General features: G+C 45.1%; 2 protein-coding genes across 4 annotated transcripts in view; both read left to right on the top strand.

Annotated features, from left to right (window-relative positions):
• The window catches only part of NIN (ninein), a 78,479-nt gene extending 74,209 nt beyond the window's left edge, over positions 1-4,270 (top strand). For both annotated transcript variants that reach the window (XM_009558777.2, XM_054069028.1), the window contains one exon: positions 227-4,270. In XM_009558777.2, coding sequence (XP_009557072.2) covers positions 227-436 — 210 coding nt within the window. In that variant the 3' untranslated portion in view covers positions 437-4,270. The remainder of the gene's footprint in view (positions 1-226) is intronic.
• Positions 4,271-5,680: 1,410 nt separating this feature from the next.
• On the top strand, positions 5,681-26,309 carry SAV1 (salvador family WW domain containing protein 1). Of its 2 annotated transcripts, XR_008450231.1 has the most exons (6): positions 5,681-5,935; positions 9,018-9,464; positions 18,632-18,902; positions 19,841-19,984; positions 22,376-22,604; positions 25,040-25,164. XR_008450231.1 is itself a non-coding variant. In XM_054069042.1 (5 exons), the coding sequence occupies exons 1-5, from the start codon at positions 5,842-5,844 to the stop codon at positions 25,239-25,241; spliced, it is 1,158 nt and encodes a 385-aa protein (XP_053925017.1). In that variant the 5' UTR covers positions 5,683-5,841; the 3' UTR covers positions 25,242-26,309. The 2 variants fall into 2 exon arrangements, 1 of the variants encoding a protein (XP_053925017.1); XM_054069042.1 differs by lacking the exon at positions 22,376-22,604 and having other exon boundaries at positions 5,683-5,935; positions 25,040-26,309.
• The last annotated feature ends 442 nt before the right edge of the window (positions 26,310-26,751 follow it).

Here is a 26,751-nt window from a genome sequence, read left to right as displayed (position 1 = left end):
CTCTGTGGCTTCCTCTGGACCCGTTCCAACAGTTCCATCTCCTTCTTATGTTGGGGATTCCAGAACCGGACACAGGACTCCAGGTGGAGTTTCAGGAGAGCGGAGCAGAGGGATGGTTGAGTTACAATAATCATACCCACCTACTTTCCCAGCACTGTTTTTGCTTCTAATTTTTGTTCATTGTGCTTTGAATTTGCTGAGTAGTTCTGTTCTGTTCACAATTCAGCTTTCCAGGAACACTAAAGCAGACGCAATGGTGAAGGACCTCTATGTAGAGAATGCACAACTGCTGAAGGCTTTGGAGATGGCAGAGCACCAGCAGAAAACTGCTGAAAGGAAAAACTATTTACTGGAGGAAAAAATTGCCAACCTCAATAGGATAGTAAAGAACCTGGCATCCCCGTCGTTTAATTCAGCATCCGAGATCAGGTCATAGCAAAGCCATGACGTATGCCACAGCCCCGTGCACTTTAAAATGTTAATATTTCAGCTTTTCACTGTGTTGCCTTTTTGTATCATTCATTTTTAGCTAACAGATGCCTCCCAGGAGAGGACAGAGCTAAATCCCAAACCGGAGACTGCCAAAAGAGAACTTTTATTTACTCCCAGACTGTTTTTCTGCTAAGTTTTGCCTAAATGTAATTTTCACTGTGTAAAAACAGATATATGTTTTTCTCAGTTAACTTATTTTGATACTTCGGTTTTAATTTAAAGTATAAATTCTGAATTTGCTGTACTGAATCAAGTATTCCTGTCTAGATCGAAGCCAAGGTCTAATGAAAACTTACACTGCTGACTTTAAAATATATTTGGCTTTCTGGAATACTTCATGGGCCAAACCTGGTGATATCGGTAGGTCAGTCTAAAACACTGTCGGTGTAATTGCTATGGCAAGCAAGACTTTCCTGATGGGATCTGTGTCCTGCAAACTGATTTCTGTAAAACAATTTGCTCCACCATTAGGTTTCTGAGAGGTTCTTCACGGCTGTTTTCTGCAGAGCTTAGAAAAAAGTAAGTTTTCTTAAAGATATCTGAGTAGATTACTGCCTCCAACTAAGCGTAACAGGGTTTCAGCTGAAGACATTGCCCAGCTGGCAAATAAAGACTACTAATGTTTTGGGTTTTCTTAAAGCTGTGCTGCCAGACAAGTTAAAAATTGTTGAGATCTTAATTTTTTTCCTATCTGGAAACAAGTCCGAATCCTTATTAAGTTACAGTAAAGAAAGGAAGAGTCACTAAACAGAAGTGAAGATGCTGTTTTGTTTATGTCCTTTTTACATTCAATAAAGCAGCGGAGGGTGTTTATTAAACAACTGGCAGAAGAATGAAGAGAGGGATTTGAATGATTTCTTCAGTGAAGTCCTGCCGTTAGGGCTCACAAACCTTTGCCATGAATGCAGTGGTTGGTTTGACCCAAACGATCACTCAGAAAGGCCTGTCTTTTGTTGTAGGTCCCACCAAGTTTGGAATTAATTGTGGAGAAACATATTTAACGTGAATATGACGAACTCAGGGAATAAGAGCCTAAATTAGCTTCCTTCAACACGATAAATGTGGAGATTAATGTCAATAGATGAAGATAAACGTGCATTAGGAGAAGCAGGATAAACCAAACTCTCCTGGGATGAGTATTACCTTAGTACTTCTATGCCCGAAGAGCATCGAGATTTGTAGTGACAGGTAATGCCTCCCACTCCATCAGTCGATGACGCCAGGGAAAGGCACGTTCTCTGGGAACACCTTCAAGACTGAGATACACCTGCACAGAAGCAGCTGAATAAGAGCCTGCACGCCCAAATGCTTGTACATAACCTATTACAGCAAACAGTCGAGCGCCCTAGGAATGCCTGGGCTCCATCGGAGCAGGAAAACATTTAAACAGCGTAAATGAAACCGGTGAAAGGGGCCATACTGGTAGTTCTTGAAACTGGACCTCTTTAAAGAGGCATGAATTGGGAATGCAGGGGAAGAGATGGTTTGTCTCTGAGGCTGCTAGCAAGGTGACAATTCTGACAGCGTTTGTAATGAGCCAAAAGTTCCTCAGAAGCCAGGATAATCCTGCCTGCAGGCTGTGGAAAAAAACCTATAATGACTTGCACTCGGTCCTGATTAGCATGTGGCCGCAGGGGATGCTGCCTCCAGCTGCCTGGTTCCTTACCAGTTTTGGAGGGCTGAGGGACTAAACTGGACAAGTAGGGTCTGACCTTCTCTCCTCCTCCCCCTCCTCCTCCGTTGCTTTATGCAGCCGATACAGTAGAAATGGAAACACAACTGTATACAAAGAACACGTTAGACTGTCCCAAAATCCTTATAAATTATTTCACTGCTGTGCTGTTCCAAATACCTGCACTAGGTGTTTTCCAATCCAGGGATTTACATATCCCGTTGTTCAGAGGTTGCAAACATTTTTCCATGAATTTCAAATGTGTCAAATTGACCAATTGCATTGATATAAATCAGAGCTTTTAAAATTTTAAGTAGTGAGAGCTTGTTTCTTTTTACGTGAATCAATATATCAATATTAATCAAAGCATCAGTTATAATAAAGCTCTTTGCATGGGTACGAGGGCTGCGTGTTAGCAATATGGTATCCGAGCACACCTTAAACCCGAGCCTGTGCCGTGTAAATTAAGAAAGGTTCAAAGTACTTCTAGGAAACCACGTAAATGAGGTTCGTGTGATCAGAACTGTGTTGGGAAATAGCTAGTGCATTATAACACCACTTTGTATCCTGACCTAGGTTTACAGAATCACAGAATGGTTTTGGTCGGAAAAGACCTTTAAGATCATCGAGTCCAACCATCGAATTACTTCTAATGCTCAGAGTGCGACAAAAGCCTGAGCGCTGAGGAGACAGAATGTACTGCAGTTAAATCATTGTGGAATCAATGTCACATTACTCAGTTCTAAAAGCTAAGCTACTTCCCCGATTCTTTTAATCTCCTGGTATTTACCAGGATTTTATAAACCAAACATTCAGATGGTTCTAGAGCACAGGACCAAAAGGAAGCCCTGATGTGGGAGGTGTCCCTGCCCATGGCAGGGGAGTTGGAACTGGATGATCTTTAAGATCCCTTCCATCTCAAACCATTCTATGATTCTATGTTGGAATCGAAGGGAGAAAAAGAGAAAAGGAGGCTTGACTTCTTCTTTTCTCACCCTATCCTACCTTGCTCTGCTTTTCTTTTCCTTCAAAAAACTAACCTAAAGGCAGGAGAGAGGAGGGGGAGGAGGAGAATGTTTGGTAAATATTTAGCAGACCAAACTCCAATTTCACTGGAATACTCATGTGAATGAATTCTCAGAAGTGCCTTTTGTAATGAGATATTCCCGAGCCTTTCTGTACTGCACTGGTTTTCGCTGCTTCAGGACAATTCAGGACATCCCTTCCAAAATGAAGGCAACGCAGGGAAGAGTCGCGCTGCTTACAAACCATGTTGCTTTATTGCTTCACTGTGTCGGCTCAGAAGCAGCGAGTTTAACAAAGCTACTAAAATTAAGCATATATACGTTATCAGCCGTTAGTTGTCCTTTGTGCATGCCTCTGTCTCCTTTGCAGTTTAGGCATTTTAAAGATACCAAAGCATTTAATGGTATTGTACCAGTCAAAAGTCACTGGATTTCTAAGCCTAATTCATACAACAGGTCTCACCAATTATTATATTCACTACTTTATCTTGGTTTAAATGTTTTCCACCCTTGTTTTATGAATCACTGTGAAAATAAAGGCACATAGATATTCAGGGTTGGGAATTTTGGAAGAGGAGAGATCCTGAGTTAAACTGATGTGTATTAAATTCACACAGTTCAAGTGCTACTCGTGAATTGAGAATGATTTAAAAGTCTACATCACGGCACGTTCTCCAATTACTACTTTAAATGCAAGGAAAATGGTGTTCTATGAATTCAGACTGAAAAAAAAGGAGAGGAATGTAACATATCTGATTTTAGCCAGGTTATATATTGGGTAGAGCAGGGGACAGTCTGGATCTGTCAAGAGTAAAATCCTTTTGTTTACTTTCAGCAAATGACATCACCGTCTCTCAGGTTTTCCATCATTTTTACCTGTTAAGTCTGCTGTTCGGTGTCAGATGCTGTCCTTTCATGACAAATTCCTTCTGTATAAATGAAAACATGTATATGTTTGGGGTTTTTTTTCTATTGAGTTTGTTTTGTTCTGGTGTAATATACGACATCATGTAAAACTGAAAGATGAACCAACTTACGCATTATTTATAATGAATGTATAAAAAAGAAAGGAAAAAATACTGTATGATCCATACTTGTGCCTTCTGTTTTTCATGGAATAATGGAGTCATAGAATCACAGAATGGTTTGGATTGGAAGGGACCTTAAAGCCCACCCAGTCCCACCTCCTGCCATGGGCAGGGACACCTCCCACTGGATCAGGGGCTCCAAGCCCCATCCAACCTGGCCTGGAACCCCTCCAGGGATGGGGCAGCCACCACTGCTCTGGGCAACCTGGGCCAGGGCCTCCCCACCCTCAGTGTGAAGAAATTCTTCCTAATGTCTGATCTAAGTCTTCCCTCTTCCAATTTAAAGCCATTCCCCCTCATCCTATCACTCCAGGCCCTTGGAAAAAGCCCCTCCCCAGCTTTCCTGGAGCCCCTTTCAGTACTGGAAGCTGCTCTAAGGTCTCCTCAGGGCCTTCTCTTCTCCAGGCTGAACAACCCCGACTCTCTCAGCCTGTCCTCAGAGCAGAGGTGCTCCAGCCCTTGGATCATCTCCGTGGCCTTCTCTGGACGCATTCCAACAGTTCCATCTCCTCCTTATGTTGGGGATTCCAGAGCTGGATGCAATCCTCCAGGTGGGGTCTCACCAGAGCGGAGCAGAGGGGCAGAATCCCCTCCCTCCCTGCTGGCCATGCTGCTTCGGATGCAGCCCAGGACACAGTTGGTTTCCGAGCTGTGAGCGCACATTTCTGTCTGACATCGACCTTCTCACCCCCAGCACCCCAAGTCCTTCTCCTCAGGGCTGCTCTCAATCACATCGTCCCTCATCCTCTACTGAAAACAGGGATTGCCGCAATCAACCCACGTAGGACCTCGCCCTTGTTGATGGTTCTCACAGCCCCACTTCTCCAGCCTGTCCAGCTCCCCCTGTATGACATCCCGTCCTTCTGGTGTGGCAGCTGCCCCCCTCAGCGTGGTGTCCCCTGCAGACTCGCTGAGGGTGACCTCCATCTCCCTCCCCTCTACGCACCCTTCCAGGACCCCCCCAGCCCCCTCCACGCGGGGGCGCTGTGCCCTGGCCACGCCCCTCCCCGTCCCACGCCTATTTCACTGACGTCACGCCCATTCCCCTCAAGCCACGCCCCCTCGCTACCGGCCACGCCCCTGCCCTAGACCATGCCCATTCCATTCAGACCACGCCTTTCCATCTCCGGTCACGCCCCTTCCCTCCATGACACGCCCCTTCCCTCCATGACACGCCCCCTCTTCCTGTCCCTCCCACCCCTGCTCCCAGCAGCCCCCTCGGAGCTATAAGTGGGCGGTGTCACTGGCCCCGCCCCTTTCCTTGACCACGCCCTCCCACCCTGTCCCCTGACTCCCAGCAGCCCCCGCGGCGCTACAAGTGGGCTATGTCACTGGACCCTCCCCTAACGGCCCCGCCCCTCACTCCCAGCATCCCCCGCGGCGCCGCAAGGGGGGCGCTGTCCCCGGCCCCGCCCCGCTCCCAACATCCCCTGCGGCGCTGCCCGCCATGAGGGCGCGGAGCGGCTCGCGCCCGGGCGCCTGAGGGGCGGGTGCGGCCGGGTATGCGGCGGTTGCAGCGGCAGCAGCCGTTGCAGCGGCAGCAGCGGGCCGGGAGGAGGGGGGGATGCTGTCGCGGAAGAAGACGCGGACCGAGCTGTCGAAGCCCGGCGAGGTGCAGGGCAAGTACGTGAAGAAGGAGACGAGCCCCCTGCTGCGCAGTGAGTGTCGAGGGGGGGCGGGCCTGCAGGCTTCGAGGTTGGGGGGGAGGACTGAGAGCGGCTGTGGAGGACCGGGGGGGCTGGTTGGTACGAGCTGAATGTGAGCCAGCAGTGGCCCAGGTGGCCAAGAAGGCCAACAGCGTTCTGGCCTGGATCAGCCACGGGGTGGCAGGCAGAAACAGGGAAGGGATTGTCTCCCTGGACTCGATGCTGCGAGACTGCAGCTTGAATCTTGGGTTCAGTTTAGGGTCTCTCACTCCAAGATGGACATAGAGGGACTGGAGCGCAGGGGTTCTGAGAGTGCCTGAGGGACCTGGGGATGTTTAGCTTGGAGAAGAGAAGGCTGAGGGGAGACCTCGGCACTGTCTACAACTGCCTGAAAGGAGGTTGTGATGAGGTGGGTGCTGGGCTCTTCTCTTAAGTGCCAGATAATAGAACAAGAAAGAATGGCCTCAAGATGCACCAGGGCATGTTCAGATCGGACACGAGGAGAAATTTCTTCACAGAAAGGATTCTCGGGCCCTGGTAGAGGCTGCCCAGGGAGGTGGTGGAGTCCCCATCCCTGGAAGTGTTTGAAAGACAGGTAGATGAGGTGCTTAAGGATATGGTGTATTAATGGACATGTACAGTTGGGCTTTATGGTCTCAAAGTCTTTTCCAATAAGATCTGGGAGTGAGGGAGGGAGGTGAGAGTTGATGGGGAGGTGGGGTCTGACAGGGAGATGTGATTTAAAAGGAAACCTCACACTTTGTGTGGGAGCACCTGGGGCTCAGGGTGACCAAACCTAGAGCCGTTTCATTTTATCAGCAGTGTTTGCTCGCTTCCAGTAGCTAGGGATGAAGATTTGTCTCCTGGCAAGGAGGAGCGGGACAGGTCACCACCCCCTGGCTTTAAGCTGAAAGAGGGGACACTTAGATGAGATATTAGGGAGAAACGTTTTCCCGTGAGGAGTTGGGTTTGCTCAGACGGAAGTAGAGAAGTCTCCAGGGAGATCTTGGGGTAGCTTCCAGTACTGAAAGGGGCTCTTGATCAGGAAGTGCAGGGATAGGGTGAAGGGGAAGGGTTTTAAGCGGAAAGAGGGGAGATTGAGATGAGATATTAGGAAGAAATGCTTTGCTATGAGGGTGGGGAGGCAGTGGCACAGGTTCTCCAGAGAAGTCCTAATCTCTGGAGGTGTTCAAGGCCAGGTTGGTTGGGGCTTGGAGCCCCTGATCCAGTGGGAGGTGTCCCTGCCCATGGCAGGAGGTGGAACTGGGTGGGTTTTGAGGTCCCTCCCAACCCATTCTGTTATTCTCTAATTGTGTGATTCCCTTTCCAGAAGTGAGTGGTTGTTTTCCCGCTCAAGGCAGCATGTGCTGCCAAAAGGTGTGTGCTTTGAAAAGGAGATAACTGTATGAGACAGTTGCATAAAATTCTTGTGGAAGCAAGCATTCCACTTCTCGGGCGTGAATCAACCTGGTGAGGTCATGCCATGTACCTTGGATGCACAGATCTTTCTGTGTCTGACTTGACAGGGGTGCCACAGCCCTTGTTTTGTTCAGACTGTACCAGCACAGACACATGAAAAGGATACTTAGGTAGCTTTTGGTAGGTGAAAACAACCCAAGACTGAAATGTATTGCAGTGTAATGGCAGGATTAGCTTGGAGGTCACAACTAGCAACAATTGATTTGCTGGCAGGAGTGGGTACTCGGCTTTGCTGCATGAGCAGCTGGTTCTCCAGCCAACAGGCAAATCACTTTACAGTTCAGCTCTGTTGACTTAGTGTTTAAAAAGAAAAGGAAAAAACAATAACAACCGAGCTGTCAGTGTGTCTTAGAGAGTTGTGCTTCTTCAGCCCACAGAGAAGGTGGCTCTGGGGAGACCTTAGAGCAGCTTTAAGTACTGAAAGGGGCTCCAGGAAAGCTGAGGAGGGGCTCTTGGTCAGGATGTGCAAGGATTGGACAAAGGGAAAGGTTTTCCAGCTGAAAGAGGAGAGATTGAGATGAGATCTTGGGAAGAAATGTTTTGCTGTGAGTGTGGGGAGGCCCTGGCCCAGGTTGGCCAGACCAGTGGTGGCTGCCCCATACCTGGGGGTGTTCAAGGCCAGGTTGGATGGGGCTTGGAGCCCCTGATCCAGTGGGAGGTGTCCCTGCCTATGGCAGGGGGTGGAACTGGGTGGGCTTTGAGGTCCATTCTGACCCAAAGCATTCTCTGATTTATGCTGTTTGCTGTGATGTGATAATCAGCTGTTCTATGACTGCTTTGTGGTATTATAAGTCTACTGATTACAGCTTCTGAGAAGCACTGCATTTTTACCTAAATTATAAGAATGTATTAATAAAAATAATTACTAATAGGCATAATCCCCTCCCAAATGAAAGTCATTGTATTAGCTCACCTGGAGGGCAACTACTTATTTGTATCACATTGAAAGTCTTAGTAGGGAGAGGAGTAACAGCACTGATGGGAGGGGAGGGAGGCAGTGAATTGGCGGGAAGTCCCTGCTGGTGTGTGAAACCTCTGTAGGTGAAGGAGGAAGTGAAATATCTTCACGATGGTTTGAGAACATGGACAAAACGAGAACACTTTGCTGGCTGAACTTTGTGATGAGCGAGAAGTTATGAATCCTGTTGCTCATTCTGCTGTGGATTCTTGTGAGCGTGGAGGTCTTGGGTTGGTTTGAGTCCATAAAGGCAGTGGTGCTGGTGGAGGGGGAGAGTGGGAGCTTGGATTTTATTGTGCCTTTCTGCTAGGAGGCAGGAAGAGATGAAACCTGGCTGTTGTAGCCACAGTGCAGTGTGGGAGGGTTTGGATTTTTTTGATGTGTTTTGGGTTTGGCTTTCTATATGTTTGTTGTAAATGCAGCTGCACTGGGAAAATTGTCCTCTTTTGGCCATAGTTTCTTGCTGGTGGAGGATGCGATGGATTTCTTGCACCAGTACAGACTGCAGCATTACCTTGTGTACGTGGATGTGCAATAGAGATGCTTTAAAGGGGTTCTAGCATTTGAATTTCCTCCATTCTGTGATGTAAATCAAGCCAGGTGCTTTCTGTGTAAGTACAGACCAAGTTGTTATTTCTCTTTCATGCCCTATATCAGATCTGATGCCTTCATTTATCCGTCACGGTCCAACCATTCCAAGACGAACTGATATCTGCCCTCCTGACTCGACTTCTTCTGTATACACTTCTGGCGCAGATGGAATTGTTTCCAGAAACCAGAGTTTCCTTCGAACTCCTGTGCAGAGGCCACCTCATGAAATCATGAGACGGGAAAGCAACAGACTGTCTGCACCTTCCTACCTTGTGAGGAATTTAGCAGATGTCCCTAGAGAATATGGCTCTTCCTCCCAGTCCTTTTTAACAGAAGCCAATCCAGTGTTAGAAAACGGAGGTGCTGGTGCCCGTTGTTATTATTACGACCATTTTTATGATGCCCAGAGGAGACGTCAGTTAAATGATCGTGTACATGAGGACTACCGCTATTATGAACACAACAGCGACCTTTTCCAGCGGCTGTCCCAGAATCCCGGCAGGCACACGTCAGGTAAGCATTAATTGCTGCCTTTTAATAATGTTTGTTTGATAAGACTTCAGTTGCAGAGATGGGTCTGGGCGATCAAGGTCTGGTTTTTAGGGTTAGGCTGTGTCGGACAGAGCTTCTTTTTAATGGCATTTTTGTAATCTGCCTACACTTCATGCTCACACTTCTTTGAGTTTGATTGTGTATGTCCAGAAAGGAAAAAATTCACTTAAACTATGATTGATTTATTAAATAAATGGAGTAAGGTCAAGCAACTCTCTTTTTTTAATGCTAAGTATATGCATCTCCTCAAGACAAAGTTTATTCAGTTGCTGCCTAGCAAGGAATTCTATTTATTAGGGGGCATTACTGTTTTCCTGATGTCTGGAATAACCAACAGCTCTAATAACATTGGCCTTTTCTTTTAGTATTATATTCTAACTCTCATTGTGTTATTATTTAATTTTATTGTGTTAATTTGACCTCAATAATTCAAGTAATTTATAATAAATAAAGGGAGGAGTGAGTGCCTTGAGTAATTAGCAAATTGACATGTAGTTAGTGCTAAAATTGACTTCCTGCTCCTTAGCCTGTTTTTGTCTCATAGCTTGTATAATTGTTTCCAGCATCCCTGTTTCCTCCCCAAATTCACTGGAATTTGTCTTTGTTTTCTAATGAAAGAACAGCGTAAGAAAGAAGAATCCATTAAATGCTGCTTTTTAAACTATGTGATTAGATCTGTGATGACACTGAGGAATAACTTAGTGCTGTGCGCTGTTGTGAATCTGTTGGTGGAATAAAAAAGCTAGGATCTCCCCAGAGCCTTCTCTTTCCCAGGCTGAACAACCTCAACCCTCTCTGCCTGTCCTCAGAGCAGAGGTGCTCCATAAAATAGAAAATAATCTCTAGTAAAATAAATTTCCTGTCTAGAAAAATAAATCTCCTAGGAATAACCTCAGCCTTTGGGGCTGCAGCCCCTTTGTGGAACCCCAGCCTGGCAGTGTTTTGTGGGGTTTTGACAAGAGAAGCACAGATGAAAGGAACAGAAGAGTGATGCGCAGTTAGACAATAAATACTGAAATACCAAAGTTTACGACTTGCTGCTCTCTCCTTGTTTGTTCTGCTAAATGCTAATACACCTGATCTGCTTCAGTTTTGATCAGAGCCCTCCATCACTGTCAGTTGTTGTCAGCTGCAGTCATTAAACGTTTGTCTGATCCAAATAACCAGCATGGGCTGGGTTAGGTAGGGAGGGGAGGATTCCATCGGTTTAAATCACATTTGGTGCAATAAGTGTGCATGAGGAGGAGTTCAAAACTGGTACCACTGCCACAGGCACTGGGACAGTCTGCAGAGGCAGCAGAGCTCCAGCTGTCGGTTTGCAAGTGGGGTTTAGTTCAGCATATTTTAAAGCAACCTAGAAGCAGGGCTTTACAGTTGTGTTTTTGTCACTTGTAGCAACATGGATTTCTTTCTGAAAAGACCTTTTTCTCCCTGTTTGTCTATGTGTCCCCTAAACCCCTGGAAATCAGGAAGAAGCTGCTGGTTATTTGGTTGGTCTTTTGTCATTCACTCTCACGTTTAGTAGTTCAAACACATTCTACGTGTATTTTGTAATGAGTGAGTATTCAATTTACACAGCCGTAGGGAGAGACAAAAAAGGTGAGTGTTCTGTCTGCCAGTGTTTACCATTTCCTCTCAGTGTGGAATATGAGCTCTGACATTCCTCTTTCAGTTTCACTGCAGTAAGAACACTGACCTATGTTCTTAATTTCTGTATGGCCTTTCAGGAATTGCTCTTACTTTTCCTCAGTAAAAGAATTAAGTGGCCAAAAGTAAGGAAACCTTAGATGAAAGAAGTATGAACATCTCACCATTAAGCTTCTTTTAATTTGAACCATCCATTGTCTTCAAACCTTCAGTGTTTTCATTGAGCTGCACTCATCTTTCTGTAATTTCTGGTTCCTTTTTCCTGTATTCCCAGGATACTGAGGCAGGCCTTTTACATTCTTTGTCTAAAGTACTTTTTCTTGACACATCTCCATTGTTGTTTCTAAACATTTCACCTTATGCAAGCTGTTCACTAAGATGATTAATGACAGAATTGCCTGATACCTACAGTTTTAGCATATCATTAGCTAGAATCTGTGGATGCTGCCTTCTTCCCATTCCCTTCTCTCCTGCCCTTGCTCAGAAGGGCCCCGTGTCCGTTCTGTTATGGTGGGTTGATGGCTGGATGAACACAAGGTGTGCTCGCTGCTGGTGGGTGATGGTTTGGCACTTGTTACAGCTGAGATGCCTTTTGAGACGCAGCGATCTGAAAGTGAAGAGATGTGTGTGGATTTCAGCTTTCACTCAAAACAAAGGTTGTCCTCTTTATAATTTGGAGATAACCTGAAAATGTGTTCTTACTGAGATCTTCATACTCAAATGTTCAGCCGAGTATTTAAGCAAGCCACTGATTTTCCAACATGTGATGTTGCCAGCATTGATCTGTTCATCGTAGACATTTCTCCTTCAAGGCATGTTTTTTCTCTCGCCATGCTTCAACTCTCCGTGTCCTTCTTTTCTCGTTTTCATTAGATTTGTTTTTAATTACCAATCTAGTGCTGCTGGTTTTCCTGAGAACTGTCTTCAGTTGAGTTATTTTCTAATTTTGCATGTTTGCTACCTCTGTGGCGTTTCTTGAAGTTATTTTTTTAGTGTCCATTTCAAACTTAATTCTAAGAGACTTTTCCTGTCTTTCCTCGACATCTCTTTCCTCTCTTCTAGGTTAAAAGTTTGGGGAGGTCTGTGGTTGAAGTTATATCTACAGTATAGATTGGAACTAACTTGTAACCAAGACCTCAGAGTTATTTGTACCCGTGTGAGCGGTAAGCTAAAAAATTCTTCTGTGTCTATGCAAATTGCTGAGAATAAAAACCACAGTGTGAAGGGACTTTCTGGTGGTGGATTGTACGCTGGGATGTCAGGAGAAAACCTATTAATCCTGTGAACAGAGAATCCAGTGCGCTTTAGTGAGAGTAGGTTCATCTTGTGTTAAATTAGAATCAGAATGGTTAGGGTTGGAAGGGATCTTAAAGCCCATCCAGTTCCACCACTGCCATGGGCAGGGACACCTCCCACTGGATCAGGGGCTCCAAGCGCCATCCAACCTGGCCTTGAACACCTCCAGGGAGGGGAAGTGTTATACCCCTTAAAAACTCCAAACTGGTGTTCGTGTTTAATATAAAAGCAAACCAAAGAATACAAATTAATAAATGACACCTATTTAGAGCTGAAGTAGCAGGGCTTTTCTTTTTAGGTGTGAACACTTCATTTATTTTTGAACTAACGGCAATTCCTGTCTTGTCTCCTTTTGCGCTGACTCTGCAGTAATTTTTGTAGTATAGTTTTTTAAGCTTTCACAATGCTTCCTGCCATTTCCTATCCGTGAGTTTGTTCTTACTTGGAAAGCCCCATTCCCTCTGATAAGTGATGTGCTTGTGCTCAGGAAGCACCCTCAGCTGCTTTGGAATGGGTTAGGAAGGCCTAGAATTCGCAGGCCTGTCCAAACAGGAGAAACCTCTTTTTGTTATTTTATTATTACTTACTCCCTTAAATTAAACTGATCATTCATCTTCTCTTCCTGTTCTTCATCCTAGTTTGATGAGGGGAAGGGAGAAGATCTTGGCACCCTGAAAAAAATGCTTTTGGGACCATTGATGTAATTAAAGGCAAATATGAGTGCATTTTCTTTGCCTGGATTTGTTCTTCAACACTTTGAAATGTGGTTGAAGGTAGCTGTGGGTGTTGGTGGGACCTGAGGCTTCCCTGCCTACATCAGCACTGTGCCTAACAAACAAATTGAGACTCCTTCTTCAGTTTTGTTCTTTTTCCCTTTATGAGATGATTTTTCTCCTGTGTGTTCTGCCAGGCAGACTGAAGCACAGCCCTTGGTTGACCTGGAAGCCTTTCATCCTAACTAAAGAACACGGGCTTCCTTCCAGGCAGAGTGCCTTTACCATAAAACCCCTGCACTGGGCGGTGGAAGCACTAACATGTATCGTACAGCTTCCTTTGTTCTGTATCAGTAGAACAAACCAAACAAAACCTCTTTGGCTGAAGAAGATACTACACGTTTTTCACATTTGTGACGTTACTGGCTTAAGACGCGTTTTTAAGAGAAACTTAAGTGAAGGAATTAAATGCTGCAGTGCACTGGAATGTGCTGTCAAAGTTCTGGTTCTGATATTAGGACACCCTGTTGATGGAGATGTTGAAAAAGACTGAATGTAGTACCTGGCCTTACTTAAAACTGAGTATTTTAAATCTTGGTTTTGCTGGTAATAAGTGGTTGCTATTCCTTGCACTTTCTTGTCTCAAAGTGCATGAAGTCATGCAGTTCTTTGCATGATTTTGCACATGAAGATGCTCCTGAGCAGGCAAGTGCATTGAACAGGGTTTTCTTTTGCTGCGGAGCAGCTTTTTGCCCTGGTTGGCAATTCATTCAAGACCTTAAACTGAACATTCTATATTTTACAAGAGAAGGAAAAAGCAAAGCCACAAATAGTGTTGAATATTAGCGTTCCTTAAAAGCAACAGCAGAACCGTAAAATATCTGAAACCCATTCTGAGACAGTTAACAAATGGGGCTGGACTCTGAAGAGTCAGCCTGAAAAACATTCACAATTGCATAAATTTAAGTTTGTTGTTGACTGTTCTTGAGATTTGGTAGTGTTGCTCTATGAGGAACAGCACTCATCATTAAGCAGAGGAGAGGAGACACTTAATATTTGGAAATAGCAGCTGATTTAAGCAACTCTGTTCCTTGGGAAAGCAGGAAAAATGAGAATTTCTGCCTTATTGTAGGTAAACCAGTATGAGAGTAAGAAATCACTGAGTAGTGACAGGGGACTGGTTAACTAGTCTGGGTTTTGTTATCCTGTGGTTGAGATCATATCCTCTATCAAGAGGAAGAGGACAGGTTTTATACTAGATGTTCTGGTAGAACTGTCTCAGGCTGTGAGTTTCGCCGTTTTCTGTAGCTGGTTTGCATTGTACTGGGTAAATGTGGGACCAATCCAGGATTCAGGGAATAAATACCTTTGGTGCTTGCAGTACAGTTGTGTGTGAAGCCTTGGGCTGCTATGAGAAGGAGAAACCCTACCTGAAATGTAAACACCGAGTGGTCTCGCACCTGGGGAATGAGACATGGAAAAGGTAGTGCTCAGGGTAAGTGGGTTTAGGCTGCCTTATAACTTCCTCCTTTGTACCTTGGAAAGGATCACATAGGAGCTTTTCTTCCAAGTGTTATTAATTCTTATTATTGATACTTACAGTGTGTATAGATGTATATGAAAAGAGATTTTCACCTTCTTTTATTGTTCAAGATCATAGTAGGAACTATTTCTGCCATGTGCATCCACCCTCCCTTGAAGGAAGCATCTTCTGAGTTATACAAGAAAAAACAATACCCGATTTCCTTTGATCTCCTGTGACTCCAGTTACATAAATGATTGTATAAATAGTGCTAATCCCAGTTTGAATGCCATGGTGGACTGATGGTTGCAAGGCATTGCAAGTCATAGAATCATGGAATGGTTTGGGTTGGAAGGGACCTTGAACCCAATCCAGCTCCATCCCCCCTGCCATGGGCAGGGACACCTCTCCCTGGATCAGGTTGCTCCAAGTCCCATCCAACCTGGCCTTGAACACCTCCAGGGATCAGGCGGCCACCACTGCTCTGGGCAACCTGGGCCAGGGCCTCCCCACCCTCAGCATGAAGAATTGCTTCCTAATGTCTCATCTCAAATCTTCCATCTTGCAATTTAAAGCCATTGCCCGTTGTCCTATCACTCCAGGCCCTTGTAAGAAGCCCCTCCCCAGCTTTCCTGGAGCCCCTTTCAGTACTGGAAGCTGCTCCGAGTTCTCCCCAAAGCCTTCTCTTCTCCAGGCTGAACAACCCTAGCCTTCTCAGCCTGTCCTCAGAGGTTACGAGAATCTTTCAATATTATCTGTGATTTTTAAGGGAAAAATGCTCATTAAGACTATTTGTGGTAGTCTGCAAATTGGAAGTATTTCCACCATCTGTTTATAACTCTGGCCTTGATTTCATAATCAGACCTTCCTAGTTGTAGAGGCTTGGAACACCGTTCAAATCTGGTAGCTGATACAGCTATTGAAATTTATCTTACTGGTCTGGCTCAGTTTCTTCATATATGGAGTCCAAACAGCAAAGGGAATGCATGATATATTTGTGGTCTGGTATTGGCTTTGCTCTTTGCATGTCAGAAATGAGAACAATAAGCTGCCACTGGGAGAACCCGTGCAGCCAGAGTTAAATGGCTGTGCAGACACGGGACTGCAAGCATTGCCTTTCCATGGGGTGCAGCGTGGTTTTTCAGCCCACTTTTTAGGGGGTTTCTCTACAAAATTGGATTTTGGTTTACTCGAGTCTGTCTCCCAGGCTTTTGTGTGAATAGATGCAGGGACTATGTCAAGAGAACTGGCGCAGAGGATGGCTTGTGCAATTTTTAGTACCAGCTTCCAAATGTTAGAGAGGGCTAACCTGGACCCCATAGAATAAATATAAGTGTAATTGCTGCTGAAATCATCCTAGAGTTTCACTAGGAAGAGCTGTAACAAATACAGACATGTGCTGGTTTAAACAGTAAGCAGAAAAATATGTTTATACCTTTGTGAAAGCTCTTGTCTCCCAGTAGGTTTGTGTGTTCACATTTGAATAGTGGTGATGTAGTTGTCACTGTTCATGCTTACATGAAATACTTGGAGAAAACTGCATTTGTTTACCCAGAGCGCAGTATTTTCAAGAAGCTAAAATCCTGCAGTTTGATCACTGGAATGCAAACAGAACCAGGGACTTGACTGTAGCTAGGGTTGGAAATAGTTTCCCTGCCCCAGCGCTGCTAAAGGTCAGGCAGCCTCGAGGATGTTTCTCTCTCTGGGTTGTTTAACCGTAAGGAGAAAGGGGAGCTGTGATGTGAACGCAGCCATCAGCTTCCTTTATAAAGTTCGCAAATGGGTGAGTACCAGGACAAGAGGAAATACTTGAAGGACAAATAGTTGGGAGCACGACAAGGCTAGAGAGAGATTGTAGATGGGCACAGAAGTTTCAAAGAGCAGCACTCAGGAGGAAGCCTGGGAAGTTGTTTTAAGTTTAGTTTTTATTGATACAGCTGCTTTGGAGCCTTCCCATTCTTTTATTGTTGATGACCGCTATCCTGTATTTTAACAGCAGCCCATTCAGGTTTCGGTCTGTGTCATTTTATCTGCAAACTAATGGTCCTAATAGGTCACATCCCCTGGCTAGCGCATGTCTGTACTGCTAAAAAGGTGTGTTGCCTTCATAAGCAAACAAGAGTGTGGAATTGCCTGAGAAATAGAACAGTTTTGTTGCAAATTCAGCCTTATCACTGTCTGAGTTAGTGACCGCAAATGAAACCTCTTTAATAACGTGCTTCAGATGAGATGGGCTCTGCCTTTCTCTTAAACAGTAATCACACAAATGTTATGTCTGAAAACCAGAAAGAAAGGGGTGGGTGTGTTCCTGAGGCAGTGGTCCTTCTGCTAGAGTCACCATCTGAGTTAGGAGCAGGTGGGGAAAAGAGACCTCCAAGTCCCTTCTTGTGCCTGTGGGAAACAGGAACACATGGACTCTGATGGATACTGTCAGTGAATAGACACATTTGAATGTGGGATTGTAAGATAATTGGAATTTCTTTAAAGCCCGGGCAGCTGAACTGTAGAACTGTGGGTAAAAGTAGGTAACTCCCTAAAAGGGTTTTAAAAAGATAGTTGAATTTGAGCCAGCAGGTCCAGTAGGCTTCCAAGGAGTGGAGAGACCTCCAGAGTTCTTGGTTATGTCACTTAAAGTTTGTGGGTGGGACTTTTTTGGGATTGGAGGGTTTTCTTTAGTTTTCTATTACGGCTTTTATTTCAACTGCCTTCTGAAGTATCCATAGTGTAGAGAGGGAAGGAAAGGATGGAATTGGAGTGATGTTCCTTCGGCACCCAGCATGCACATTTTTATCATGTAAAATCTGTTACAACAAATCATGTATTTTAAAATGCTGCTGAACAGTCTCTGGAATCAGCTATTCAGTGATAAACCTGAATGTGCTGTGCTTCAAGGGCAGAGATGGGAAAGTAACTGCTGATTCCTGTCAGCTGTCCTACCCGGAACTCACCTAACCTGGGCTCAGTTTCCTTGCCAGACAATCCCTTCTGCTGGTGCAGTCCAAATCACCGAGAAAAGCTGAAGGTGGCTTGATTTCACATGCTTGTGAGCGTTAGGGAGTGCAGGGCTCTGTTTTAGAGAGGAACAGGTTGTAGAGAAGTAAATACACAGCCTGCTGGCCTACGAGAGCAGGAGGAGGTTTTGAGTCGCTCTGAGCAAAATGTCTCCAGATCCTGTGTGGATTGCATTCCGAAAGCTTGACTGTCCCAAGGGCACCGCATTTGACCAGCAGGTGTGGGGAATTGTAGCAAAGAAGCAGTGGCCACATCAGCTTCAGTGTGTGCAGGGTGACTGTTCAGCAGAGGGTTTGCTGCAGAATCCTGTGAGGATCCTGTTTTTCTCCTGTGGCTGATGGCACTTTTTGGCCATGATGGCGCACACATCGGTGGTGACTGCCATCGCAGTAGGGTACTAACCTTGCTCACCCCTTCTCTCTTGGCTTGCCCAGTCCTGTTACCGTTCTGGACTGGTTAACCTGAAATGCTTTGGTATTTAATGTTTCTGGTAGGTCATTGTTATTTCTGACTGTAACTAGAAAAAGAAATAGCATTGTTTTTATGCTAGATGAATAGTTTTGATAAGCTATAATAACAGAAACTGTCATTTATGTAAAATGTTAATATCTGTAATCTTACATCAGTTCTCTCTGCTCAGCATATCAAACCAATAACAGCTTTGTCCCTACTCTATATGTCTATACTGAAAAAGCAAGGATGCTTTCACTGTCTCTGAATAAAACCGTTAGTGAATCTGGCGGTGGAGGAGAGCAAAACAAATGAGGCTTGAAAGGGAATTAGCTATTGTGACTTGATGGTGCTGTTTTACTGACTTACAAGTGCCTACTTTGGTGGTGGTCAAAGTTTAGAGTGATGCAAGTGGGGGGATGGCTGCATACATAATACTGCGTTTGAGTATTCCCGCTTTAGCTAAACACCACTTTCCCTTTTCCTAGGCATTGGCAGAGTTGCTGCTACATCTCTAGGAAACTTAACAAATCATAGTTCCGAAGATTTACCTCTTCCTCCTGGCTGGTCGGTGGACTGGACTATTAGAGGAAGGAAGTACTATATAGACCATAACACTAACACCACTCACTGGAGCCATCCGCTGGAACGAGAGGGGCTGCCTCCGGGCTGGGAGAGAGTGGAGTCCGCGGAATTTGGAGTGTACTATGTGGATCATGTCAATAAAAGAGCTCAATACAAACATCCTTGTGCTCCTAGGTAAGACGTGACTTTCTCTTCTGTGATTGTTTTATTCCTAAGCAAGTTAAGAAAGTGGAACTGGTTCTGTCTCATACATAATGTGCCAAAACCTTTTTATTTTTAGAAGTAAGCTTCACTGGTTTGTGACTAAGATTTTTAGAATAAGTGGTAATTCTTAGGGTTTTTTTTCTTCCTCGTCTGTTACTGTCTTAAGTTCAGGAACAGGATATTCTTCCTACCTCTCTCAGACAAAGCAGCTATTCTCTTCAGCTGTCGGTACAACAAAGTCACTCAGAACAGAACTGAATTGTAGACTGAAAAGGAACTTGATCTGATGTTCCAGGAGACTGCCTGGAAAAAGAGCACATACCATCTGAAACATGAATTAAGTCTTGTCTAGAATGAACATGAGTATTTTAGCTACTCATAAATTAAAGGCAAAATAATTAGTATACACGAAATCTACCAGTTAATTTCTGCTGCTCAGTCTATTTTGCTGTTACCCAGGAAGAGAAACCTTTTTAATGTGTGTCACAAAATATAAGCATTCGAGGATGTCTTCCGTTATGAATGGAAGAACTATTATCTGCTGCTGCCTGAATACATTTGTTCTGAGGTATTAACTGGTGGATCACTGCTGAATTGATACCTTTTTAATCTTTTAAGAGCAGATATCGTTTTTGCTCTGCTAGCATCCAGCTAGCAGGCAGTAGGTGAATAGGGCTAAGGTGAATTTTATGGTGTGCTAATAGATAACAGCAACGCCTACAGCTGTGGTTGGAGCAAAGTGCAAAAATAGCAACAGAAAGCCGCCTGCTGAAGCAACGCGCAGTCTGTGGTTGCATCATCAGCCTCTGCCTGCATTAACTTGTGTATTAGTGTTAATACTTAGGCATAGTGGTTATCATTAAATTATTGCTTGGAGATTCTGGCTTTACCTTTCTTCCTCTGTGCAGCGTTCCCCGTTACGATCAGCCTCCCCCGGTGACTTACCAGCCCCAGCCAGCCGAGAGAAGCCAACCGCTCCTCGTCCCCGCCAACCCCTACCACACTGCAGAGATTCCCGACTGGCTCCAGGTCTACGCCAGGGCTCCCGTCAAGTAAGCTTACTTTTTCTTTACATTTCACACTATGCATGAATAGTTCAGAAGGAAGACAAATGAATTTTGATGACTGAAAGTAGAACTCTAGCTTGGAGCTATTAAAGAACCATTGCTGAGGTTGCTAAAGAACCGTTGAGCATGTGAGGAAGTTGGCCCAGACATTGATTGTGTCACTTTGCTTTGTGTTGGGCATGACTTGAAATCATAGACCCATAGAATGGTTTGGGTTGGAAGGGACCTCAAAGCCCATCCAGTCCCACTCCCAGACATGGCCAGGGACACCTCCCGCTAGATCAGGGGCTCCAAGCCCCATCCAACCTGGCCTGGAACCCCTCCAGGGATGGGGCAGCTACCACTGCTCTGGGCAACCTGGGCCAGGGCCTCCCCACCCTCAGCGTGAAGAATTTCTTCTTAATATCTAATCTAAATCTTCCCCCTTCCAATTTAAAGCCATCATCACAGAGCTTCTTGCAGTTCACATGAGTTGCAGGATGAATAATTAGACCAGAGGATGTGCTTCAGTTTCAGTGTGTTTGTAAGAACAGTGTCCATGTGGCTAAAACATGCTAAATATTTTTAGGGTGTTACATTCTTAATGTAGATCCTGCTTCTTTTTTAAAAGACATACAAATTCTCCTTCGCACTTAAGGATTTTGAATCCACTAAAATACCTGCTTCTGTTCAAGAACTTTAAGTGGTTGTAAAAAGTCATTTTTTTTAAAGAAACAGTGCTCTAGGAACAGGGAATCTCCTCCAAGAAAATATTTGACTCGGCATAATGCAAAAAAGTGACATTTTCTAATGGATACAGCTCTGCAGAAGAGAAACATTAAATAGAAAAGCAATTTTTAAAGCCAGATATGTTTTAATAGCTACACAATCATGTGCTCTTTCATGAGGAAAACGGAGAATGTGAGTTTTACAGGAGTGAGCGGGTGGGTCTGTAGTTGCTAATTCATCCAGTCTACGATGTTCTAAATTCCACCTAAAAACTCCTCATTTTGGAACTGCTTCTGGTAACTCTCATTATTTGAATGAGTTTATTCCTTCTCATGGCTACTGGGCTTGCCAGCAGCCCAGAAGGATTTAAATTGGCCTGAAATCCACCAGTTTGCTTGCGCATCAGGGACACACTAAGTTCCTGTAACCAGTGGGAGGACTTGCTTCCTAGAAATGCTTCTAGGTGCTGGCTGCAGCTGCATGTCTTTATTTAGGTCTTTGGCACATCCAGATAATGTAGTTTTAAATACTTCAGCCTCTCTTGTGTGGATTCTTGGTGGCTCTTCTCTTGGAACTTGAGAAACGCATTTAAGACAATTCAAACAATTTGAGATTCGGGGAATTTCTTTATCATAGAATCACAGAATGGGTTGGGTTGGAAGGAACATCAAAGCCCATCCAGTCCCACCCCCTGCCATAGGCAGGGATACCTCCCAGTGGATCAGGGGCTCCAAGCCCCATCCAACCTGGCTTTAGACACCTCCAGGGATGGGGCAGCCACCACTGCTCTGGGCAACCTGGGCCAGGGCTTCCTCACCCTCAGGGTGAAGAATTTCTCCCTAAGATCTCATCTCAGCCTCCCCTCTTTCAGCTGAAAACCTTTCCCCCTTGTCCTTTCACTGCGTTCCCTGATCAAGAGCTCCTCCCAAGCTTTTCTGGAGCCCCTTTCAGTACTGGAAACTGCTCTAAGGTCTCCTCAGAATCTTCTTCAGGCTGAACAAGCCCAACTCTCTCAGCCCCTTTTCCTGGGGGATATATCAAGTAAGCTGAGACAAACTGAAAAAAACAAGCCATTTAATTAATTCAAACTGTTCAATAGAATTTACATTCATCGGGGAATAAAAAGTCATGTATTTTCCAGTATCCTTTAAATTCTGGTTAATAGAATCATAGAATTGCTTGGTTGGAAAAGACCTTTGAGATCATAGAGTCCAATCGTACCTTTCCACTACTAAACCAGATCCTGGAGCACCTCATCTGCTCAACTCGTAAATCCCCCCAGGGATGGGGACTCCACCACCTCCCTGGGCAGCCTCTGCCAGGGCCTGAGAACCCTTTCAGGGAAGAAATGTTTCCTCATGTCCAATCCAAACCTGCCGTGGCGCAGCTTGAGGCCAGTCCCTCTCATCACCTGTCACGTGGGAGAACACCCACCTCTCTACAACCTCCTTTCGGGCAGTTGTAGACAGCAATAAGGTATCTTCTCAGTCTTCCTTTCTCTAAGCTATACAACCCCAGTTGTTTGTTAGTTAATGCCAATACTGTACTGTAAGATTCAGGAAGAGTTGTAGCCACTCGCTTAGTGTCACCTTGCATTGAGCACTTCTGAAGGGACAGTTGATAAATAGTTTCCAGAGTCATTAAAATCAAGATCACTTCTGTTTTCAGTGGACTTTCAAGAACAAACCTCTGTTGCCAAAGCAAGCAGCTTAAAGCTTGATAAGAACATCCAGTAATGCGTGCTAGCTCTGCAGTGTGTTGTCTGACAGCTGAGTATGAGACCTGTATGAATAATCCTCCTGTGTTCTGGCGCAAACATGACCGTAAGCGAGCAGATAAGAGAGGTGTTTGGCTCATGAGGCAGAGAAGAGGCTTTGATGTCCAGCTGTAATTCAAGGTAATGACTTCCAGTATCGAGGTATTTATGATACTTGCAGCATCCTTTCCCTCTCTCTGCCAGCATCTGTCAAGGTTTGTTTTGAGAGTGTGAGTGCCGCTATCAGAACCTTTGCACAGCTGAATCCGAGCTCCTGGCTTGTGTTTATCCCTTTGGACTCTACCTTCTGGGTTAGGTAAGCTGGTCTGGTAGATGGTCTGGTAGGTGTTCACACAGTATGCCTGGCTGAGAAGACCAAAACTGCCTGCCTTGGATGTTCAGACTCTTTCCCCCCGGTCTTTGGAGCAAGGATCTGTACCCAGGAATGACTTCTACCAGCCCTAACGCAGCAGGCTGTAAATATTGAGGAGTAGATCAGGGTTCTTGTGTTGGAAGTGCCCTGTTTTGTATGAAATACTCACTGTCTCTGGGAAAAGCCCTGGAGAAGGGGCATTCTGGCTGTGTGCTCGGTCTAGGAAGCTCCTGCTTTCTTACCCAGGAGAAGCTTTGTGCTCTGCAGGAATTCTGTCCGAACGTGCTTTCTCCTTTCAATTTCTGGCTCTGTGTCTGATTGTTGCTCTAAAACCTGCTCGAGTCTTCTAGTTCAGGTACTGGTGCTCTGTGCCCTGTTCCACTCGGTGCCTGTGTGGGGAGCATTACTAGACCTGCAATCTTTTGGATTTGCATGGACCTGTCACCGCTGAGGCACTGCTGATGGCTTCATCTTTAGTTAGCCTTCTTCCTCCATTCAACACTTCCTTAGGCAGGCAAACGGTCACGCTGGAAAGCAATCCCGATTTGCTGGTTTTCCTGAGAAGCTGTCAGCAGCAGCAGCTTCATAAAGAACCACCAAGGGTTCACCAATCAGTTGTGATGCTTGAAAAACCAAAGCTGCAGGCCTCAGAAGACCTGCAAACCCGTTATTGCCTGCGATAGAGCTTTGTTTCCTTTCCGGCTTGTGTTGCCACCTTAATAAAAACCAGTCCTTCCATTGAGAACTGGACTTGCTGCAGAATGTGTTTTAATAAAGAGTGTTGGAAAGGATACGTCCGTGCAGGGCGAGCCAGGGGAAATCTACTGCAAACGAATTCAGTGTGCGATGAGTAGGAAAGGAGCAGAGGTGGAAAGGTGGTGTTTGCTTGAACTCCATCATTGGATGCTTACAAAGGTCATTGTACCTGGGGGACCCTCTCCAGCAGCAGCCGGCACTCTCCATCTCTGCATACAGCCTTCTGAATAGATATTTTTGGTATTTAATGTAGTTTATTTGTATAAATTTACTGCTATTTTGGCTTTAGCCTCCACTCAAGTGAATTTATTTCCCCTCTGGATCAAATAACTGTTTATTCCATAAGTTTCTTCTATTCATTTAATAACCATAGTAGCCTGCTGCCAAGTTAAGAAAGTTAAGTTGAAAGTAGATTGTATGTGTTTAGAAGCACTGCTATAAGGCAGGGAATGAGGGGAATTGCAGTGGTAATGGAACCACATCAAGGCTTGCTGCTATCAAAACAAAGCAGCCTGAAAATGCTTATCGCAGAGTGAGACTCCGATCAGACAAAACCACGATTAAAACTGGGTTGGGGAATCACTGTTTCCTCACCTCGCACAGGAAATTCTGCACTGGTGTTGTCTGACACCCCCTTAGAATCATGGAATAGTTTGGGTTGGAAGAGACTGACTTAAAGCCCATCCAGTTCCACCCCCTGCCATGGGCAGCGACACCTCCCACTGGATCAGGTTGCTCCAAGCCCCATCCAACCTGGCCTTGAACCCCTCCAGGGATGGGGCAGCCACCACTGCTCTGGGCAACCTGGGCCAGGGCCTCCCCACACTCAGCATGGAGAAATTCCTCCTTATGTCTAATCTAAATCCTTCCCTCTCCAATTTAAAGCCATTCCCCCTCATCCTGTCACTCCAGGCCCTTGGAAAAAGCCCCTCCCCAGCTTTTCTGTAGCCCCTTTCAGTGCTGGAAGCTGCTCTGAGCTCTCCCCAGAACCTTCTCTTCTCCAGGCTGAACAACCCCAACTTTTCCAGCCTGTTTTAGTACTGAATCTTCAAGGCCTGTTGAAATTGGTTGTAATGCTTCCAAAATGCATTTTCTGCACTGGTTTGTCTTCGCTTCATAGGATCTTTAGTATTGCTGGAGTTTATCTTGGCGTACGAGCGATTCCACAGTTTAGCTCTAAGCAATGACTCGCTGATGTATCTTTTGAGACATGGCTTCGTGTCTTGTCCTGTTATTTCTTCACATCAAACACTGATGCAACCTGATCCAGCGGGAGGTGTCTCTGCCCATGGCAGGGTGTGGGACTGGATGGGCTTTAAGGTCCCTTCCAACCCAAACCACTCTATGATCCGGATTGCTGGAAGGGTGTACCGCTGCGAGGCCGTCCCTTGGGCCAAGGGAGAAAGCGCTGTGCCCTCACAGATAATCATCTTTTCTACCCATACAGATACGACCACATCCTGAAGTGGGAGCTTTTCCAGCTGGCGGACCTGGACACCTACCAGGGGATGCTGAAGCTGCTCTTTATGAAGGAACTGGAACGGATCGTGAAGCTGTATGAAGCGTACCGGCAGGCCCTCCTCACCGAGCTGGAGCACCGCAAACAGCGGCAGCAGTGGTACGCTCAGCAGCACGGCAAGAATTTCTAAGCTAACAACTCTTTTCTTACCAGACTTTGAGGACACCGAGAGCTTTAAAAGGTTTTCACACTTCAAACTCTGAAAAAGAAAAAAAAAGTGCTTTTGTTGAAAAGGCAGCTTATTTTTGTTGATGTTGCACCTTTTGTTATTATCCTCTTTAATATTTTTCTACTTGTGTTATGTGTTGTTTATAAAGACGGAAAACATTTGTTAATCTTTTTTCCATATGAGAACTGGTTTATTATTCCGAACACCAGCGCGGGGTTGGGTCAGAGACTGGTTCTGGTCTCTTTTTCTCGCCGTCGGCTGCATTACTACGAAGCTGACCGTGTATTTTTTTAAAAGGGCAGTCGCTGCAACTGTATGAAACATCCTGGGTTCAAAACTACATTTAAAATCCGAATAAAGATTTCCGTGTGTTTCCCTCGGGATGTCGTATCCCTCTCTTGAGAGGGGCCTGCTGGTTCTTCACAGCTTTAATGTACAGAGCACCGATGCTGTTCCTTTTCGGTAACACCAGGACTGCCGCATGCCCTTTCGGAAGCAGATTTCTGTGGTCCGAACCAAGCGCTTCAGGAAAGCGAAGTCTGAATTGCCTTATTTTTTTCCCTTTAATGCATTACTACTTTAGATTTCCTGTAGATTCACTAGTTTTCACAGAAGTTAAGGGAGGGACACAGAGACACACACACACACACACTTGTACCTTCGTAAAGACCAAGATCTCTAAGGAAATGGGTCACAGCGTTTTCAATCCGAGGTAAAACTGCATTTCGTAAACTGTGACCTGGTCGCACGGGCAGGTAAGAGCATTCTCTGAGCTGCTTACCAACCAGCTGTGAAAAAAATCAGGGACGCAACAACAATTACTGCTTTTTTTTTTAAACAAGCTTTTGTCTTGTATTAAAGCTTCCTGACTTTTTACTTGTACAGTTACCCTCTCCAATATTCTCATTGATTGTCCCGAATTGTTATTTATGGATTCTTTTTAGTGCAATAAACACTGTTGCAGACAAAAAAAAACCACCCAACATTTCTTGTAAATCTTCTGAATTCAATAAAAATTGTTTTGTTTAATGAATGGAGGGTTGTTCAACTGAGTGTTTGCCTTTTAGAATCATAGAATGCCCTGAGAGTTGGAGGTGACCATAAGGCTCATCGAGTCCAGCTCCTGTCCCTGCAAAGACAACCCCAACGTTCACACTGTGGAGCTGAGGATGTTGGCCAAACGCTTCTGGAGGTATTAAATATTAACTGTCTCCTTGGAGGTCTTTAAAGTAAGAGTAGATGAAGTGCTGAGAGATCTGGTTTAGTTGTGGATGGGTAAGGTTGGACCTGATGATCTCAAAGGTCTTTTCCAACCTACTGATTCTATGATTCTACAAGTGTCAGGCTTGATGCCGTGACTGCTTCCCCGGGAGCTGTTTCAGTGTTCCACCACCCTCTGGCAGAAGAACCTCTTCCTAATGTCCAACCTAAAATGTATGTCCAATAAAAAAATGTCCCAGCCAAGAGATCT

Source organism: Cuculus canorus, chromosome 5, assembly GCF_017976375.1.
Source record: "Cuculus canorus isolate bCucCan1 chromosome 5, bCucCan1.pri, whole genome shotgun sequence".
Lineage (NCBI taxonomy): Eukaryota > Metazoa > Chordata > Aves > Cuculiformes > Cuculidae > Cuculus > Cuculus canorus.
This window is presented reverse-complemented; position numbering and strand designations above follow the sequence as displayed.